The 20,734-nt window shown below is 41.6% G+C and overlaps 1 protein-coding gene across 1 annotated transcript in view; it reads right to left on the bottom strand.

The window, feature by feature from the left end:
* Positions 1-20,734, bottom strand: part of LOC129701770 (polypeptide N-acetylgalactosaminyltransferase 10-like) — a 58,650-nt gene that overhangs the window by 6,065 nt on the left and 31,851 nt on the right. The window contains exons 5-11 of the mRNA XM_055643195.1: positions 15,932-16,117; positions 14,594-14,777; positions 12,727-12,844; positions 11,811-11,918; positions 9,649-9,870; positions 7,334-7,450; positions 5,642-5,791 (exon numbers count right to left, since the gene is read on the bottom strand). Of these exons, the coding sequence (XP_055499170.1) occupies positions 5,642-5,791; positions 7,334-7,450; positions 9,649-9,870; positions 11,811-11,918; positions 12,727-12,844; positions 14,594-14,777; positions 15,932-16,117 (1,085 nt within the window). The remainder of the gene's footprint in view (positions 1-5,641; positions 5,792-7,333; positions 7,451-9,648; positions 9,871-11,810; positions 11,919-12,726; positions 12,845-14,593; positions 14,778-15,931; positions 16,118-20,734) is intronic.

The raw sequence follows: 20,734 nt of genomic DNA, 5'->3' as shown, positions 1-20,734 counted from the left end.
GACAATCATGTCTACTCCGCCATTCAATCATGGCTGATCTATTTTTCCCTCTCAACCCCATTCTCCTGCCTCTCCCGTAACCTTTGATGCCCTGTACCTGTTTCCATGCTACATAACTCTACCCTTGGACTTTGACATCCAGCCAAGCTGAGAGTGGTGAGCAGGGCAGTGGTTTATTTTGCCAGTTCTCTAAGCTTTTGGGAGCATTTCAGCGGAGAACATCCCCTGTGCTCCACTGGGGATCCAGCAGACACTCCAGCTATGCCACTGGAGTCCAACTCATTCCAGGCCAATTGTTCCTCTGCCTCTGGACGATAAATATGTCAAATCCATAGCCAATATTTCCAGGCAACGAGCTGGGCCAATATTTGATGCGGCAAGGTTCTTGGTTCTTGGTCCTCCAAAATATTCCAAATGGAATTTAAACTGGAGGTGGTGAAGGGAGGGCTTAAGCCAGAAAAGGTTATTGGGAAGAAAGAGCTACTTTAAATTTAGTTGCATCTGGTTGGGTAACTATAGTTGGGTGGAGATTATTCCATGCTTTAATTGTGCGGGGGAAGAACGAATTGCTGTATACATCTGTCTTTGTAGCTGGGATCACAAATTGGATCGAATTGGTGGCGCAGTGGTAGAGTTGCCGCATTACAGCCCCAGAGACCCGGGTTCGACTACAACTACAACTGTACAGAGTTTGTACATTCTTCCCATGGCCGGTTTCCTCCCACACTTCAAGGATGTACCTACAGGTTTGTAGGTTAATTGGCTTTGGTAAAAATTATAAATTTGTGTCGGATAGTGTAGGTGTACGGGAATTGCTGGCCCTTGCAGAATCGGTGGGCCTTTTTTTTGCATTATACACTATCTTCCATAAACCAGGCAACTCCAGAGCATTTTTAAATTGTTCATTTTAATCTTTTTTTCAAAAATATTACCAGATATATTCTAGATGCTTATTAATTAGAACATCTGAAAAGGAGTACAAAAGAGCATTTTTTTAAATTTAGAATTTTCTACCTACAAACTTAAGTAACAAAAATGTATTTAAAAAAAAAACAGGCTGGGTTATATTTGCTACAATGGTCATTTGTAGCAAATTGTCATTTTTTAAATATGGAAATATTTAGCATTCTGATTCCCATGGAACTAGCAGGAAAGGGGGATGCCCTACGGTTAGATTCTGACATTAGAGTGAACTTGGCAGGAAGCTTGGGACATCTGCATTTGTGGATGGTTACAGAGGAGTACCAACATTTTTGAAAGTTTGCTACTCCTCCCACCATTTCTCCATGATATCTCAACCACTAAACTAAAGGGAAAAATAGAAATGCTATTTTTTTTTTTAAATCAAAGTGTGAACGTGTTCATGATGTCCCATCTTTTTCCATGGGGCGGCATGGTGGCACAGCGGTAGAGTTGCTGCCTTATCGTGCCAGAGTCCCGGGTTCGATCGTGATTACGGGTGCTGTCTGTACAGAGTTTGTACGTTCTCCCTGTGAGTTTTGTCCAGGTTCTCCAGTTTCCTCCCACATTCCAAAGACGTACAGTTTGTAGGTTACTTTGCCTTGGTAAAAATTGAAAATTGTCCCCAGTGTGTGCAGGACAGTGCTAGTGTATGGGGAACGCTGGTCGGCGCGGACTCGGTGGGCTGAAGGGGCTGTTCCCACGCTGTATCTCTAAGCTACATTAAATTAAAAGGTTAACATTAATAAGGCATGATCTTTTTTTTTTTTTTATTGGTGTGTGAACTGAATTTTGTTTTGGAAAATTGGCTCTCGTAGACATGCCTGCTATTTCTCTGGAAATTTTAGTCATCTAAAACTTCATCTAAATGTTAGCATAAAAATTTCTAAACTTTCTCTTCATGGTAAATTATAGCCCATGGGAAATGAACTTGGACAGTGTCAAGCAAGTAGCTTTCACTGAAAGATTGCAAATGTCTTTTTGATGTGGTACAGACAGCAGGGAAGGGACGTTTTCTAAGACAGAAGTTCAGCTATATTAAAACTTTAAACATGAATGACTAATGAACATTCAGCTATCCTATTAATTTCTAAGAAAGTTTGGGAATAAGTAAATTCAGGAATGATCCTACTCTAAATACAAAATTGCAACTGGTTCTGTGCCATCAGCAAATTGCACCACTTAGTGTTAAGTTGTGGGCTTGCAAGCAAAAATCTTCACATTATGGATTAGTTTAGTTTAGAGATGCAGTGCAGAAAAAGGCCCTTCAGCCCATCAAGTCTACGCTGGCCAACAATCACCGCTCACTTACACTATCCTGCACACACTAGGGGAAAATTACAATTAAACCAAACCAACTAACCTACAAAACTGTACGTCTTTGTACCAGGAGTATCAGGATGATGAAACAGTATGGAATGAAAAGACACGCAAGCAGATATCTTATATTATTTCATGATTAACTTCAAATGAACATCCATAAACAGAAATAAACCCATCTTTACTTAAAGCAGACACTCAGTGACCAGTGAATAACTGAATGGAAACCAAGCCATGCTGTATACTGAAATACAAATGACATCTGCACATTAAGCTATTTTTTCAGTATTTCCTCTCTGAGTGCGATAGTGAGATTCTCCCCGATTCGTGAAGCCTCTTTTGCCTCCATCTCTATCACATCTGAAACATCAAACTCTGGAATACCAGTCCTGCCAACCTGTCAATCTCGCAACCAAGTCTCTGTAATGGCCATGACATCATAGTTCCAGACTCTTAAATTCATCTGCTTATATCATCCCCATGATATTTCTTGCGTTCAAATAAACACACTTAACCCATCATTTTCACCATATTCCTCAACTTTTCCCTGGCCGTCTTTCCTTTGGGACTTACAGGTCATAATCTCTACCTTCCCATGAGTCCTTCCATCCACTGAGCTTCTATTCTGGTTCCCATAAACCTGCTACTCTAGTGTAAACCCACCCGCGTAGCAACAGCAAACCTCCCTGCAAGAATATTCGTCCCCCTCCAGTTCAGGTACAACCCGTCCCTCTTGTATAGATCACCACCGAAACTGAAGGGATCCCAATCCAAAATAAAATTACTTGCTCCTGCCACGCAGTCATCTGTCCTATGCTCCTACTCCTTCTCTCACTAGCATGTGGCACCGGGAGAATCCGAGAATAGAAACATAGAAAAATAGGTGCAGGAGTAGGCCATTCGGTCCTATGAGGCAGCACCACCATTCAATATGATCATAGCTGATCATCTAAAATCAGTACCCCATTCCAGCTTTTTCCCCATATCATAGAAACATAGAACATAGAAACATAGAAACATAGAAATTAGGTGCAGGAGTAGGCCATTCGGCCCTTCGAGCCTGCACCGCCATTTAATATGATCATGGCTGATCATCCAACTCAGTATCCCGTACCTGCCTTCTCTCCATACCCTCTGATCCCCTTGGCCACAAGGGCCACATCTAACTCCCTGTTAAATATAGCCAATGAACTGGCCTCAACTACCCTCTGTGGCAGAGAGTTCCAGAGATTCACCACTCTCTGTGTGAAAAAAGTTCTCCTCATCTCGGTTTTAAAGGATTTCCCCCTTATCCTTAAGCTGTGACCCCTTGTCCTGGACTTCCCCAACATCGGGAACAATCTTCCTGCATCTAGCCTGTCCAACCCTTAAGAATTTTGTAAGTTTCTATAAGATCCCCTCTCAATCTCCTAAATTCTAGAGAGTATAAACCAAGTCTATCCAGTCTTTCTTCATAAGACAGTCCTGACATCCCAGGAATCAGTCTGGTGAACCTTCTCTGCACTCCCTCTATGGCAATAATGTCCTTCCTCAGATTTGGAGACCAAAACTGCACGCAATACTCCAGGTGTGGTCTCACCAAGACCCTATACAACTGCAGTAGAACCTCCCTGCTCCTATACTCAAATCCTCTTGCTATGAAAGCCAACATGCCATTCGCTTTCTTTACTGCCTGCTGCACCTGCATGCCTACCTTCAATGACTGGTGTACCATGACACCCAGGTCTCGCTGCATCTACCCCTTTCCCAATCGGCCACCATTTAGATAATAGTCTGCTTTCCCGTTTTTGCCACCAAAATGGATAACCTCACATTTATCCACATTAAACTGCATCTGCCAAACATTTGCCCACTCACCCAGCCTATCCAAGTCACCTTGCAGTCTCCTAGCATCCTCCTCACACCTAACACTGCCCCCCCAGCTTAGTGTCATCCGCAAACTTGGAGATATTGCCTTCAATTCCCTCATCCAGATCATTAATATATATATCCCTTGATTCCTTTAGCCCTAAGAGCTAAATCTATCTCTCTCTTGAAAACATCCAGTAAATTAGCCTCCACTGTCTTCTATGGCAGAGAATTTCACAGACTCACAACTCTCTGGGTGAAAATGTTTTTTTCACATCTCAGTCCTAAATAGCCTATCCCTTATTCTTAAACTGTGACCCCTGGTTCTGGACTCCCCCAATATTTTTCCTGCATTTAGATTGTCCAATCCATTAAGAATTTTATATATTTCTATAAGATGCCCTCTCATCCTAAATTCCAGTGAATACAAACCCAGTCGACCCATTCTTTCATCATATGTCAGTCCTGCCATCCGGGCAATTAACCTGGTGAACCTACATTGCACTACCTCAATATCAGTAATGTCCTTCCTCAAATTAGGAGACCAAAATTGTACACAATACTCCAGGCACAGTCTCACCAGGGCCCTATACAACGGCTACCCTTTCAAGGCTACCCAATTTTGAGATCATACTTTATTAACTTTTGCCCAACTCTCTTTATTCACTCGGCAGGTCCACATTCCTTTTCCTACCTACGTCATTTGTGCCAATGTGCACAACGACTTCTGGCTGCTCACCCTCCCCCATGAGAATGTTCTGCAGCCTCTCTGAGACATTGTTGACCGTGGTGCCAGCGAGTCAACACACTGTCCCGGAGTCCCGTTTACAGCCACAGACTCTCCTGTCTGTCCCCCTAGCCAACGAGTTTCCAATCACTGTAGCAATGTCTGACTTTCACCCTTCCCTGTCGTGCCTCACAGTCAGGCTTGGTGCCACAGACCTGATTGTTGATGCTGCTCTCCCCTGAACAGTCCTAACCCCCAACAGTATTCTAAACAGTCACCCACTCCCCCATCTTGTTTTGAAGGGGATTGCCAGGAGGGATGCATCCGCATACCAGGAGGGATGCATCTGCATATCAGGAGGAATGCATCTGCATATCAGGAGGGATGCATCTGCATATTAGTGGTCACCCATCTACTTTCTGCCTGCATTACATTACATTTTTTTCAGATGTGAACTGTTGTCTTTTGGAAGTTTTGAGCTAATCAGGCATAGAAAATCTCAAGTATGGTAAATTAGGTTTGATGGATATATGTTAGATATGATCATCTGAAATATTTCATTGAAAATGTTTGCTTTTCAGCTGAAGTTCTAAATAATTTACACTAGTTTTAATTATTCTTAACTTAATGGAGCTGAATGATAATCTATAACCGTTGAACTGTAAATTAATCAATTTATAGAAGAGGTTCCAAAATTAAAATGGACTGGAAAAACACTTAATTTTCTTTCTTCATACTCACTATTTTAATGTTTGATCGTTTTGTATATTAAATTGCATCTCTCACCTTTTTGTACTTCCATAGTTGATTTCCTTTCATTCCATGGCAATCAAATAGCGTTACTTGGCTGTTTTGTGAAACTGCGTCAAAACAATATTTTCTAGCATGTAAGGAATCTCCCGGCCGAATATCTTCTCGCCAACCCAACGTGAATATCTGATGCAGCGATCAGAAATGGAAACGAGATTAGTAACACGAACATCCAAAAGTGGCAATTTACTCCTAGGGCAGATATAAGGCCTGCACTGTAATTCCAGTGAAAGGCAACAGGTAATGGGATAAGGATAAGACAACACAGTGGATGATATCGTAGATAGTGAAGATGATTATCAAAAATTACAGCAGGATTTTGATCAGTTGGCCAAATGGGCAGAGTAATGGTTAATAGAGTTTAATGCAGATAAGTGCGAGGTGTTGTATTTTGGGAAGTCAAACCAGGGCAGGACCTACACACTGAATGGCAGGGCCCTGGGGAGTGTTATGCAGCAGAGGGATGTTGGAGTGCAGGTACATAGTTCCTTGAAAGTGCATCACAGGTAGATAGGGTGGTCAAGAAGGCTTTTGGTTCATTGAGCATTATCAGTCACGATATACAGTATAGAAGTTGGATTGTTATGTTCCAGTTGTACAAAATATTGGCTAGGCCTCATTTGGAGTATTATGTGCAGTTTTGGTCACCTTATTATAGAAAGGATGTTGTTAAGCTGGAAAGAGTGCAGAGAAGATTTACAAGGATCTTAACAGAACCCGAGGGGATTAGTAATAGGGAGGGGATGGGCAGGCTAGGACCATATTCCTTAGAGTGCAGAAGGCTGAGGAGTGATCTTGTAGAGGTATATAAGATCAAGACATGAATAGCTAGGGTGAATACATAGTCTTTAACCCAAGGTAGGAGAATTAAAAACTGGAGGTCATTAGTTTAAGATGAGAGAGGAAAAATATAATAGGAACCGGAGAGTCAATGTTCCACATTCCATGGGTAGAGAGAACAAGCTGGCATAGGGAGTAGTTGAAGCTGGTACAATAACAACATTTAAAAGACATTTGGACAGGTACATCAATTGGTAAGATTTTGAGGGATATGGGCCAAAAGCAGGCAGGTGGGACTAGCTTAGATGGGGCATCAAGGTTCACCCAGAGAACCTTACGGAATGTGTGGAATTCTCGGCCTCAGGGGGCAGTGGAGGCTGATTCACTGGATGCATTCAAAAGAGAGTTAAATAGGGCTCTTAGGGCTAGCGGAATCAAGGGATATGGGGAGAAGGCAGGAACGGGGCACTGATTGTGGATGATCAGCCACATTGAATGGCTCGAAGGACCGAATGACCCACCCCTGTACCTATTGTCAATGTATCTATGGCATGGGCAAGTGAAGCAGAAGGACCTCTTTCATTGCTGCATGACTCTATGAGGGGTAATTAAAAGTAAGAGTCAAGAAAGAGCACATTTTCTGTGCAAATGTCATCACAAATGCAGCCTGAAAATCTTAGTTATTCCTATTAAATCTTCAATCTAGCAGTTCAATCCCATCTACCGAATAAGAGTGGAGCAACACTGGAAAGACAAAGAGCAGGAAATAAAAATATTAAAGGATTTACCAAGCAGCAGAAAAGGGAGTTGAATAAAAAGATAATGAATCAGCATATTTTGTTCATTTTATATCTGGTCTTCTAGTTTTATATATTTGAAATAACTTGCCTGTTCATGTGACCAAGACCCTTCTACACCATCTTTGACACATGGTTCCAGTTTCAGCTGTGAGCCAGAAGACCCATGTTTACTGTCCACACAAAGGCCGGTACCAACATTACGAATCTGGCACCAAAATAAAATTGTTTCACGTGAATTACAAATTCAACTTTTTAATGATTGCAAAAGAAGGATTTCATGCACATCAATTAATTTGGAATTGTATTTATATTCTGGTTTCTAAACTTTTCACAAGGAGGAATGGGGATGTCATAATGCTGTCTTAAATGTCCTGTGATATTGTAGTAGTTAGTTTAGTTTATTATTGTCAGGTGTACCAAGGTACAGTGAAAAGCTTTTGTTTGCATGCCTTCCAGTCTAAAAGACTATACATGATCACAATCAAGCCGTCCACAGTGCACGGATAAAGGATAAAGGGTACACATTTAGTGCAAAGGTATAACATTGAAGCCCAATAAAGTTCAATTAAAGTAAGTTCAATGGTCTCCAATGAGGTACAGTGGGCAGGAGGGCAGGACCGCACTCTAGCTGATGAGAGGGCTGTTCTGTTGCACGATAACAGCTGGGAAGAAACTGTTCCAACCTTATTTCAACTGTTACTTAGTAATAATGAAAAATGGATGGACAAATAGATATTTCATCAACACGCCTCTTTTCACACAGATCAATTGATAACAACTTGCTTTAACCACCTCATTCCAATGCTTCTATTAAAATTATTAATATCTTGACTGTTCTCTGACCATTTTTATTTTTTGCCGCTTAGGATTGTGAAAATTTCTTATTTTTCCTTGTTAATTATTTTCCCTTCAATGGTTAACAGTTTTACCTCATTCCGTGCTGCCAGGTAGTTGAACAGCCAAAAAAAAATTACAGTCTTTGCTAGAATTGTAATTGTAGATTTATATTATTTGCTTTAGCTACATTCTCATCGATTGAGGAAATAATTTCAAGTAACACCATTCCACTGGTTCATGGTCTTTCCCCTCTTTACTTATCAATCATTCATTAAATACTCTTTAACCTACAAAACAACAAAACTATTACTATTTATTGCCTGAAAGATTTCATTGTCGACCCACAGTCATTCAGTTTTACAATGGCTTTTGCTTGCTAAGGTTTGGATTCCCAACACCTATAAGTATTCACTTCATTTAAATTTATAACCATATAACCATATTACAGCATGGAAACAGGCCATCTCGGCCCTACAAGTCCGCACCGAACACTTATTTTCCCCTAGTCCCATCTACCTGCACTCAGACCATAACCCTCCATTCCTTTCCCATCCATATACTTATCAAATTTAATTTTAAATGATAAAATCGAACCTGCCTCCACCACTTCCACTGGAAGCTCATTCCACACAGCTACCACTCTCTAAGTATCTTTTATGAGTATGCTATCTTGATCTGTTTTTTGCTAACTTTATCATTAATTCAGGTTAAACATTTCCACTTTTAGCTGATGTAATACTTAAAATGTTTCGACTTATTTAGGTTTATTATTGTCACGTATCGAGGTGCAGTGAACAGCTTTGTTTTGCAAGTTACCCAATCAAATCAGATAATACTATACATAAACACAATCAAGCCAACCTGAAGAGCAAAGGGGAAGATACAGAGTGCAGAATATAATTCTCAGCATCATAGCACACCAGTTCCTGAGACTAACTCCAATGTCTGCAGTGGGGTGGAGGTGAATTGGACCGTATCCTATCTTATGGAAGGACTATTCAGAAGATTGATTGGAATAGACACAAAAAGCTCTAGTAATTCAGCGGGTCGGGCATCATCCCTGGAGAAAAGGAATAGATGACATTTCGTGTCGAGACCCTTCTTCAGACTGTAAGGAGGAATCACAGAGGAGGTGCAGAGAGAGAGAGAGGGTGTTCCAGAACTCGTATTGGAGAGAGAACTTCTTCAAAGTAGGCACACCTTGAGGAGATTTTGCAGTGGAGCAGACAAAATGTGTAGGAAGGAACAGCAGATGCTGGTTTATACCGAAAGTAGACACAAAAAGCTGGAGTCACTCAGCGGGTCAGGCAGCATCTCTGGAGAAAAGGAATAGGTGACATTCCGTTCTGAGACCCTTCTTCAGACTGTAGAGGGGTCTCGACCCGAAAGGTCACCTATTCCTTTTCTCCAGGTGCTGCCTGATCCACTGAGTTTTTAAGAGACTGATTGGAAAATTAGATTCAGTGGAAGTAGCCATGTGGAATTTCACTTACTTGAACACACTTGCCAACTCTCCCAGTTAAGTAACCATGAATATATCGTCATACTTAAGTTCAGCAAACACACCTCTCCCCATGCACTAGATGAAGGTTCCACCGGTGGATAGTATTTTGGCAAATCCCAGGCCACTTCTGTCATGAACCACTTAAAGCTTTTGCAATTAAGGGAATTCCGCAGCTCTTTCTGTGGATTCACATCACCAGCAGATATATGTCGGAATTCTGGTTTTCGCTTATAAAGGTGCTCAGCATATTCATCCATCCAAACTTCAGCAACTCTTTTCAGATTCTGTAACCCAAAAACAGCAACTGTGAAAAGACCCATTGTTTGCACATTTAACAAATACATGGTAAATACTTTGAAAGTATTTTTAATATAGATTTTAAAACAAAATGCTGGAAACACTCAGCAGATCAGGCAGTATCTGACAAGAGACACGAGACATTTATTGTCACATGTACCAATTGGTACAGTGAAATTTGTTGTCACCATACAGCCATACGAATAAAAAAGAGAATAAAACACTATATTCTCTAACATAGACATCCCCACACAGCGGAATCAAAGTTTCCCACTGTGAGGGAAGGCACCAAAGTTCAGTCATCCTCCTCTGTTGTCCTCTGTTGTTTACCCGTGATCGGGGGGGCTCCCGAACCCCTCGCTGTCCCGATGTTCAGGCCCGCTCGCTGGAGGATGGAACTCAGACGTCGGACCGGGAGAACACTCTCAGCGGCTTGGAGTTTCTGAATCGGCCACTCCCTACCGGACACCGTGGCTCCCGAAGTCCACAGGCCGACCTGGGTGGAGATTCAAGCTGGTGGCCCTCAGCAAAGGGATCCCAGGCTCCGCGATGTTGAAGTCAGCGCCGCCCGCGCTGGAAGCTCTGCAAATGGTTTCCCCCTTACCCAATCCCCCTCCCTCATATAGAAATACTAAACAAATCCTCCAAAATGTACTTTTAAACAAACTAAAAATAAAAGAAAGATAGAAAAACAGACAGACTGTAGGCAGAGGCTGCCATCATGCGGTGCCCTGATCTGTATCTGTAAAGAGAGAAACAGGTCCATTGCTTTTATCAGAATAGGATAATAGTGTCTCTGCTGAGACACTGCCTGACCTGCTGGGTTTTTTTTCTGTGTTATATCAGGATTTCCAGTATCTGCTATGATTTGCTTTTGGGTTAAAAATAGTGTGTCATCCTGTGAACATAATGAATTTCGAATTTCAGTAGTTTTAACTGTGAATTCACAATTGTGTGGAGCGCAAAGTGTAAAGAGAAATTTGTTTCTCTTGTCATTTATCTAGAAATGTGTAAGCATTGTAGCCACTGTCCCCAAAGCCCTCAGATTTGCCTCATTTTATTGGCAACAAAAAATCCAAGGAATATTTGATACAGGAGTACATTTGGCCCGTCATGGCAAATCCCAGGCCTGTCATGAACCACTTTTGCAATTAAGGGAATTCCGCAGTTCTTTATGTGGATTCACATTACCGGCAGAGATACGTCGGAATTCTGGTCCTATCTCCTCAATAAAATTAAGGCCAATTTCAGAGCCACTTGTTTTCACTAATCCCATTATTAATATCTAAAAATCTATCAAGGATCAGGGTAGGGAACTAAAGTAGAGACCAGATCAGTCATGCCAGATTATGCTCAAGGGGCTGTCTGAACTACTCCAGGTCCAATTTCCCATATAAGAATCAATGAGGTATTTTTAAAGAAATTACAACCTCTGCTATTGTTCAGGGAAGAAAACCTCATATTCTTACCATATTTGGTTCAGGAGATTTTTATGAACTTCCTCTAATTCGTTTTTGAAGTCATTCTTTACAGTTTTGTTGATTTATTGCAAAAAATTCACATATAAAATCCCCTTTCTAAGATCCCCATTCTCCCAAGACATTCACACTCTTTTCCACCTGTCCATTGTGCTAACTCTAATTAATTGTCATGCCAATGTTCGGGAATGCTTCAATGGAAGTAAACGACAACTTTAATAATTTAAACCTCCTGACACCAAAATCATCCAAAATATTAAGAAAGAATACAAATATATTTAATCAATAATCGAACACAGACTGTAGGCAGAGGCTGCCATCATGCGGCGCCCTGATCTGTATCTGTAAAGAGAGAAGATCAAACCATCAAACATTAGGGCCCTGCTTTTGGAGGGTAAATATTTGTCTACAATAGAAATAAAAAATGTTATGTAAACGGAATGACTTACTCTAGGCAAGCCACCTCCACCTGGAAAGGTGTAGGGAACATACTTCCTGTAGATGTGCCCTACTCTGGAGCAAGGAACATCTTCCATCCGTCCTCCACACATCCACACCTAGACCCCATCCACACAAAAAAAAATTAAAATTTGTAAATCAAAAATCACTCATTTACTACAAGTGGAAATATCCTTATTGTATCTACCCGATTCGATCAATTGATAATTTTATAGAAACAATGGTGCTGGAATCTTGAAAAAAACACAAAGTGCTGGAGCAACTCAGTGGGTCAGGCTTCAGCTCTCTGAGAACAACCTGGAGCATCCAGAGATGCTGCCTGACCCGCTGAGTAACTCCAATAGTTTGTGATCATTTTAAACACACTGCTGGAGACACTGTTGGAGAATATTCAGGAGTTATAGAATTATGTGGATTGGAATTTTATTTTAAACAAGGACTAATCTACAAATTGGAAAAAAAACAACCAGTGCACAATTTATCTTGCAAGGATATTTAAAGGCGATCAAAACCAATCATTGGGTATGGGACATTCCAATACTGTACCATTGAGGACAATAGATGAATGTTTGCGTTAATTGGTCTCCAATGAAACTTTGATGATGAGATTAGAGAAGACATAAAGTGACCATTTCATGTACTAATACATTGGTAAATGCATATCCCTGCCACTCATTACACAGTTTATCTTGCCTGCTGTTTGCGTATCCAGGAAGCTACCCCTCAACACTGCAGCAAAAAGAGGTGTCTTTTGGGTGAAACACAAAGTGCTGGAGGAATTCAGCGGGTCAAGCAGCATATTTGGAGGACGTGGTTAGGCAATGTTTTGGGTCGGGACCCTTTTTTAGCTCCTGATTTTGGGTGTCTGTTATAAGACTATTCAGATAAGCATTGCATGCAGCTTACCTTGAATGATATTTCATACTGCTCTCCGCCCCAAATATCCAAACCTGGGTCATATCCACCCAGTTCCCAGAACCATTTCCTGTCAACAGCAAACAAACCGCCAGCCATGACAGGTGATCTAGAAAGATGCAGATAAATGTTATACATTTTAGTTAGATCATTAGTACAGAAAATCTGAAAATAGAAGTTTTGCAATACATTTTCAAACAAAAATGCATATCTTGGAGAGGAAAGAACATGAGAAAAAGGGTGCCACGGTGGCGTAACAGTAGAGCTACTGCCTTATAACACCAGAGACCCGGGTTCGATCCTGACCACAGGTGCTTGTCTGTACAGAGTTTGTATGTTCTCCCCGTGACCTGCATGGGTTTTCTCCGAGATCTTCAGTTTCTTGCCATATAGCCAGTTCATTGGCTATATTTAAGAGGGAGTTAGATGTGGCCCTTGTGTCTAAAGGGATCAGGGGGTATGGAGAGAAGGCAGGTACAGGATACTGAGTTGGATGATCAGCCATGATCATATTGAATGGCGGTGCAGGCTCGAAGGGCCGAATGGCCCACTCCAGCACCTATTTTCTATGTTTCTATGTTTCCCCCAATCGTACAGGTCTGCAGGTTAATTGGCTTGGTATAAATGTAAAAAAGATTGTCCCTAGTGTGTGTCGGATAGTGTAAGTGTGTGGGGATCGCTGGTCGGTGCGGAATCGGTGGGCTGAAGGGACTGTTGCCGCACTGTATCTCTAAACCAAAAAAGGAGGAAGAAATCACTCAGCCCCTCTAATCTCTCCATGACTGATCTTTTACCGTTGTATCGTTTTCCTGCATAAACTCTAACTGCTGCTTTGCTTAATATCTGCACATCTGATCCATCTCTGTCTTAAACATACTCAGCAAGGCTATGTCCCCACAGCCCTCCTAGGTTCAGACAACCAAAGATTAATTTCCCTTTGAGAAGAAGAATTTACAATCTATGAAGCTGGAAAGAGTGCAGAGATTTATGAGGATTTTGCCAGAATCGAGGGTCTGAGCAGGCTATTCCTTATTACATTTAATTAAAATAAAGCTTGGTAAAGGTTCAGTTTAGAGATACAGCATGGAATTAGGCCCCTTTGGCCCACCGAGTCCACACCACCCATCCATCACCCGTTCACTCTAGTTCCATATTATCCCAGTTTTGCATCCACCCTCTCCACACCAAGGGAAAATTTACAGACACCAATTAACCTACAAACCTGCACATCTGTGGGATGTGGGAGAAAACTAAAGCACCCGAAGGAAACCCATGCAGTCACAGGAAGAATGTGCAAACTCCGCACAAACCGCACCCGAAGTCAGGATGGATCCCGGCTCATTGGAACTGTGAGGCAGTGTCTCTACCAGCTGCGCCGCCCCTCAAAACGGATCTCAAAAATTCCCGGAGGCTCAGCATTACAACTCCCCCTCCCACTCCATATCCGACCTCGCTGTCCTGGGTCTCCTCCATGGCCAGAGCGAGCAACACCGGAAATTGGAGGAACAGCACCTCATATTCCGCTTGGGGAGTCTGCATCCTTGGGGCATGAACATTGAATTCTCCCAATTTTATTAGTCCTTGCTGTCTCCTCCCCTTCCTCAGCCCTCCTGCTGTCTCCTCCCATCCCCCAGCCTTCGGGCTCCTCCTCCTTTTTCCTTTCTTCTCCCCGCCCCCCCATCTCCCATCAGTCTGAAGAAGAGTTTCGGCCCGAAACGTTGCCTATTTCCTTCGCTCCATAGATGCTGCTGCACCCGCTGAGTTTCTCCATCTTTTTTGGGTACCTTCTCAAAAATTCTTGTTCATTTCAAAAGTACAAACTCCTTATCTATGTGGATGACATACGACTGAAACTTACTCAAAGGGATCACTTGGATCAGGTTTACGTAGTTCTGGTGGAATGGGAATCCGTTTATAATACATCTCCCAGTCAAATGCTCCTCGCATGGCATCACCAGACTGAGTGCTATATCCAAAATGGTCGTGGTGAACGACATCGATCATAGGGCACACAATTGTTTTGCGGCTCTGAGCAATTCTGTCTGAAAGATCAAAGAGTATGAGATTGCAACAAAATTTAATTTTATAAAAATATATATTTTTTTAAATCACTGAATTAACATATGCATTCAATGAAAAACAAGCATTATTGGCAGAAGTCCACAATGGAAAAATGTGTGCAAATATGAACAGTGTTATTTGCTGAACATTTGGCCACAAGATGAACTTCAACAATATATATTGCACTGTTCATACAAGATCCTCACATAACAGAGATAAGCATGTAACAATTAAGATGCAATTTAACTAAATGACCGTTTTATTCTCCAGCAAGACATTGCCAAGGCCAAATTTAGAGTATTGTGTTCATTTGTGGTCAACCTGTTTTAGGAAAGATGTTGTTGCTGGAAAGGGGGCAGAGAATATTTACTAGGATGTTGCCAGGACTCGAGGGCCTGAGCTATAGGTGGAGGTTGAGCAGGCTATGGCTTTATTCCTTGGAGTGCACAAAGATGAGGGGTGATCTTTTAGAGGTGGACAAGATCATAAGACCAATAGATAAGGTAAATACACAGAGCCTTTTACCCAGAGTAGGGGAATCAAAAACCAGAGGACATAGGTTTAAGGTGAGGGGGAAAGATTTAATAGAAACCTGAGGGGCAACTTTTTTTTTTATCTACGAAGGTTGGTAGATATATGGAATAAGCTGCTGAAGGAGATCGTTGAGGCAAGTACTATCATGTTTAAAAAACATTTGGAGAGATACATGGAAAGAGGGATTTGGATCAAGCACAGGCAGGTAGGACCAGTGTAGATGGGGCTTGATGTTTAGCAAGGGCAAGTTGGGCCGAAGTGCCTGTTTCCATGCCGTTCAACTCTATGAGCCCAACATCAATGAGGAAGTGTACATGGAACAAACTGAATTAAAAATTCATAGCAAGTTGAAGTTGTGAAATAGTTTTCCAGCTTTTATTTTCCATTCTCAGCATAACTATTGCCCTTCCTTTTTTAACATTATGATATTTTATTAACACACTGATCCCAGTTACCTTTGGCTGTAAACAAAAGAAGCATTACACATTCTGCACATACAGCTTTTTCTTCAAAGATACACAGACTAGCTACAATTAGATCCAGATCTCAATCAAGTCCAACTCTTCACACATTATATACTGAAAATGTCAACGTATCTCACCAAGCAATGGCGGCAGCCAATTCACATTAGCTTCACAATGAGAGTCCAAGAAAGTTATGACCTCTGCAGTTGCCATTGAGGCCCCCAGTAGCCGCGTACGAATCAAACCTTCTCGCTTCTTAGTTCGCAAAATCCTGACCTTCGGAAATCGTGCCATATATTCTTCCAGGCGCTTTTTCAAATGTTCTGTTTGAAAAATAAAAAGCAACTAAGTGCAGAGGAAATTGGTTCCATGGCCCCAAGACCATTAACAACCTGACAGGACACTGAAACAAAAGACAAACTGAGCAGGTTCTGCAATACAAATGTTTAGTCTAGAGATGAAACAGGCCCTCTGGTGATTCCACGCCAATCATCGATCGCCCATTCACACTATTTCTATGTCATCTCCTTTTTCACCCACTCCCTTACACACATGGTGCAATTTACAGAGGCCAATTAACCTTCAAACCTTCACATCTTTGGGATGGTTGAGGAAATGTGAGCACCCGAGGGAAACCCACTCTTTCACAGGAAGAATGTGCGAACTCCACACAGACAGCACCCGAGGTCAGGAAAGAATCTGGGTCTCTGGCACTGTGAGCCGGCTGTGCCTCTGTGCCGCATGTTTTTCTATGTTTCTTATTATTATCATCCTGTAATGAAATCCATCATGTACTCATACCTGCATATTGTCTAGGCTTTGCAGCATGCAGGCACTGCCGGCTTCATTTGTTGAGGATTGTGTGCAGAATTGAATACAGAGTAATCATCGCCACTTCTGGTATTGTGATCAAAGGAAAGTCATTTGCAATGGTTAAAGGAGAGGCCAGCCATCAAAAGTCTGTAGCTGGGGAGTCAGATGCGGTCAATATGTTGACAAAGAAGAATTTCTTTGAATATTTCTCATTGTTCACCCTCCCCACCTGAATGAGTGTTTGACCTTCAATTATCTTCCACCAAATCCCGTTCCAATGACTCAAGACCTATTCATCCAAATACACTTGTTCTTTGGAACGTGGGAGCATTACACAAAACCTGTGCAGCGTGGGAGGACGTTGCAATTAAATCCACTGTGAGAATCGTAAACAGGAAGAAATTTAATAGCTATTACACAATCTGAAAACCTTCAGCTGTTAATGATCTGACGACAATGAAACAACAGTCAAACTGGGCAATAAAATGACTGCAAATTCGTGGCAGGTCAGCAAAGTGCAAAGATAAACTGTGTCTTTCTCACATTTTCTATTTTTAGACTATTAGTGAAGAAATAGTAATGCCACAATTATATTATTCAACACATAATAAAATGCCTTGTCCGTTCACACATCTCTTGGCTCTCTTGGCGCACTGGTGGAGTTGCGGCCTTAAGGGCATGTCCCACCAGCATGCGATTGCATGCGTCTAGCGCGACCAAATGTGGTCGCTTGAGGCGTACGGCCGTGCGGGGCCGGTCCTACTTCGATCAGCGTATGGAGTTGTGCGGGGCTGGTCCTGATATCGCACGGGGCTCCAAAGATCCCGCACTGTCCGAAAATCCCGCGTGCCAACGGCCTGTCGGCCCGCAGGCGCATTGAGGGCTTATGCAGCGTCTCGGCGGCGTATGCAGCATCTTGATGGCGTACGCCTGCGCATGGCATTGCACGATGACGTCACCGCCCGGCGTGCCGTTGCGTGATGACATCACCGCCCGACACCGTGCGACCTCCAAATTCAGTCGGCCCGCCTCCTGCCCAGCTGATTGGTGAGTTTGACGTAAATTACGTGCTGGTAGGTCAGGCCCTTTACAGTGCCAGAGACCTGGGTTCGATCCTGACTATGGGTGCTTGCCTGTACGGAGTTTGTACGTTATCCTCGTGACAGAGTGGGTATTCCCTGGGTGCTTCGGTTGCCTCCCATACTTCAAAGACGTACAAGTTTGTATGTTAATTGATTTCGGTAAAAATGGAAAATTGTCCCTAGTGTGTAGGATAATGTTAGTGTACAGGGATCACTGATCGTCGCAGACTAGATGGGCCGATGGGCTTGTTTCCGTGCTGTATCTCAAAACTAAACTAAATTAAAACATGCTTAGTTCATACATGTCTTTTGAATGCTCCTAAAACATTGTTCACACTGCAGGTACAACACAAGATGCATCACTCTAATTAACTTCATTGCTCCAATATTATAACTACTGAAAACTAAAAGATGCACATAACCAAAAAATGATGCGTGATATCCTTTCAGGATTCAGGATGCAATTTAAATTAAACCCCAGCATTATCTACAATGATAAATTAATGAAGACTCCAGAATTTCACCTTTTGTAGAAGAGTTTTCTTAGCTCTTCAAAACTGACATGAATTTATTGTAAGTAAGTAAACAACAAGATGTGTTTTTGAGATAATGACCGAGCTACTGTTATCTACAGTTGACGAGACTATCAGGACAAAGAAATATCTTGACAACTACTGATGCACTTTTATCATATATCAAGAGGAGGAAAAATAAACTGAAACCCTAAGGTTATATATTTGTGTGCTGAAGCTTAAATTTCTATGTCTATTTTCTTTAATTTGCAAAATGACTCATCAATTCAACCCTGTAAAAATTAGGTCTGTTAACCCACCTTCACCTTAGAAGAGGTTAGAGTAGGGATGTCACGTTACCTTGGCATAAAAGGTTGGTTAAGCCAAACTTGAATTATTGTACAGTTTTGGTTGCCACACTACAGGAAGGATGTGATTAAGCTTGCAAAGGTGCAGAAATGTGGACATGGATCATGTACATACAGAAGAGGCACGTTTAATTTGTCATTTTGTTTGGCACAGACATTGTGGGCCATAGTCCTGTTTCTGTGCTGTGTTCTGTTCTATGGTCTTAAATGGCGGTCTTCCTCATTTAAAGCTGCACAGTAGAAATTCCAATGCAGAATATTACTAAGGGTAAAGGGTTCAGAAAATAAAACATGTTGTTCCTTCTACCTACACTGCTAAATTGCAATTAAATCTTTCAAAATAAATTATCCCAAGGTTTGCCTATCATTTCTACAAATCTCATTGTATGATGTTCATAATATCAAACAGCAGAATGTCTCAAAATATTTGTCTAATATTTTTTTTTTTTCGGATTTGAGTATAGGAGGAAAGAGGTCCTTCTGCAGTTGCACGGGGCCCTGGTGAGACCACATCTGGAGTATTGTGTGCAGTTTTGGTCTCATAATTTGAGGAAGGACATCCTTGCTATTGAGGTAGTGCAGCGTAGGTTCACAAGGTTAATCCCCAGGATAGCGGGACTGTCATATGAGGAAAGATTGGAAAGACTGGGATTAAGAAGGATGAGAGGATATCTTATAGAAACGTATGAAATTATAAAAGGACTGGACAAGCTAGGTGCAGGAAAAATGTTCCCAATGATGGGGGAGTCCAGAACCAGAGGCCACAGTCTAAGGATAAAGGGGGAGGCATTTAAAACAGAGATGAGAAAAAACATTTTCATTCAGAGAGTTGAGAATTTGTGGAATTCTCTGCCACAGAAGGCAGGAGAGGCCAATTCACTAGATGAATTTAAAAGAGAGCTAGATAGAGCTCTAGGGGCTAGCGGAATCAAGGGATATGGGGAGAAGGCAGACACAGGTAAATGTTTGTGGATGATCAGCCATGATCACAATGAATGACGGTGCAGGCTCAAAGGGCCAAATGGCCTCCTCCTGCACCCATTTTCAATGCTACTATGATTATGGTTAGGCAAACTGTAATTAAAATAGAAAATGCCTGGAACGTACAGCAGGTCATGCAATGAAAAGGAAAATAAAAATAATGTTTCACGTCAAAGGCCCTTCAATAATGGAGATATGAGAAAATAAATTAGTTTTAAATTGTACAGAGACTTAATAGGTCAACGGGAATATCTCTGATAGGTGTGGACAGGGTTGTCATGGTGATGCGTTCTTCATGAAGCCATCTGGTTGAAAGATAATAGGGAGAAATGTGAATGCACAAGAGTGATATCATAGTCCTTTTTCTTAAAATAGGTAAATTTTGAAAGTCCACTTATTTTTTTGAAAGTTCAGTTTTTCGTAAGTCCACATATATATCACAAACAGTGACTGTTAACCCGCTTCATCAAATCAATTTACTCAGATCAATGAAGAAAATATGCTTTTTAACAAATCCATGCAAATGACTAATTTTGTTCCAGATTGATATCGCTCAGGCTCCAAAACTGCAAAATTAGGCTGAATCATCTGTGGTCTTTAAACCAGTTTCTGTGGCTGCAGAAAGAGAAGTATATCTCTTTTTTGGAACTGGGGCATAATAGTTGAAGTCCTCCAGTTTCATGGCACTACTCACACTTCCCTGATATTGAAAAGTTGTAACCAGAGCCTTTGCTTTCCCCATCCTTACTTCTCTCAGTTATAATCCACTCAGAGTCACTGACATTTCCACTTTGAGGGCCATCAACCTACAAGTTTCCTCCTCTTCATTTGTCTTCATTCCATTCAACTTCCTTTCCATTACCTCCTCCTTTGTGAAATTGAAATTATCCTCAGCCTTACTGAAGAGAGTTGCAAAGTACCCACATAATACCTCTTTGCACGTGTCTATCTTCAGTATAAACCAGCATTTGCAGTTTCTTTCCACACATACAGTAATACCTCGCCCATGCCTTGAGGTCACATATGACATTTTGAACACTAATTAGCCTCACCCTCCTTCGACAATCCAATCATTATTTATAGAAGACTTGAATTTTCTTTCATGTTACTTGCCAATCTAAAATCACTCATTTTTTAACCATTCATTTAAATTTTCTATGCTGGTGTGTTCTTTCTTTGTACAG

The sequence above is a fragment of the Leucoraja erinacea genome, chromosome 11, assembly GCF_028641065.1.
Source record: "Leucoraja erinacea ecotype New England chromosome 11, Leri_hhj_1, whole genome shotgun sequence".
Lineage (NCBI taxonomy): Eukaryota > Metazoa > Chordata > Chondrichthyes > Rajiformes > Rajidae > Leucoraja > Leucoraja erinaceus.
This window is presented reverse-complemented; position numbering and strand designations above follow the sequence as displayed.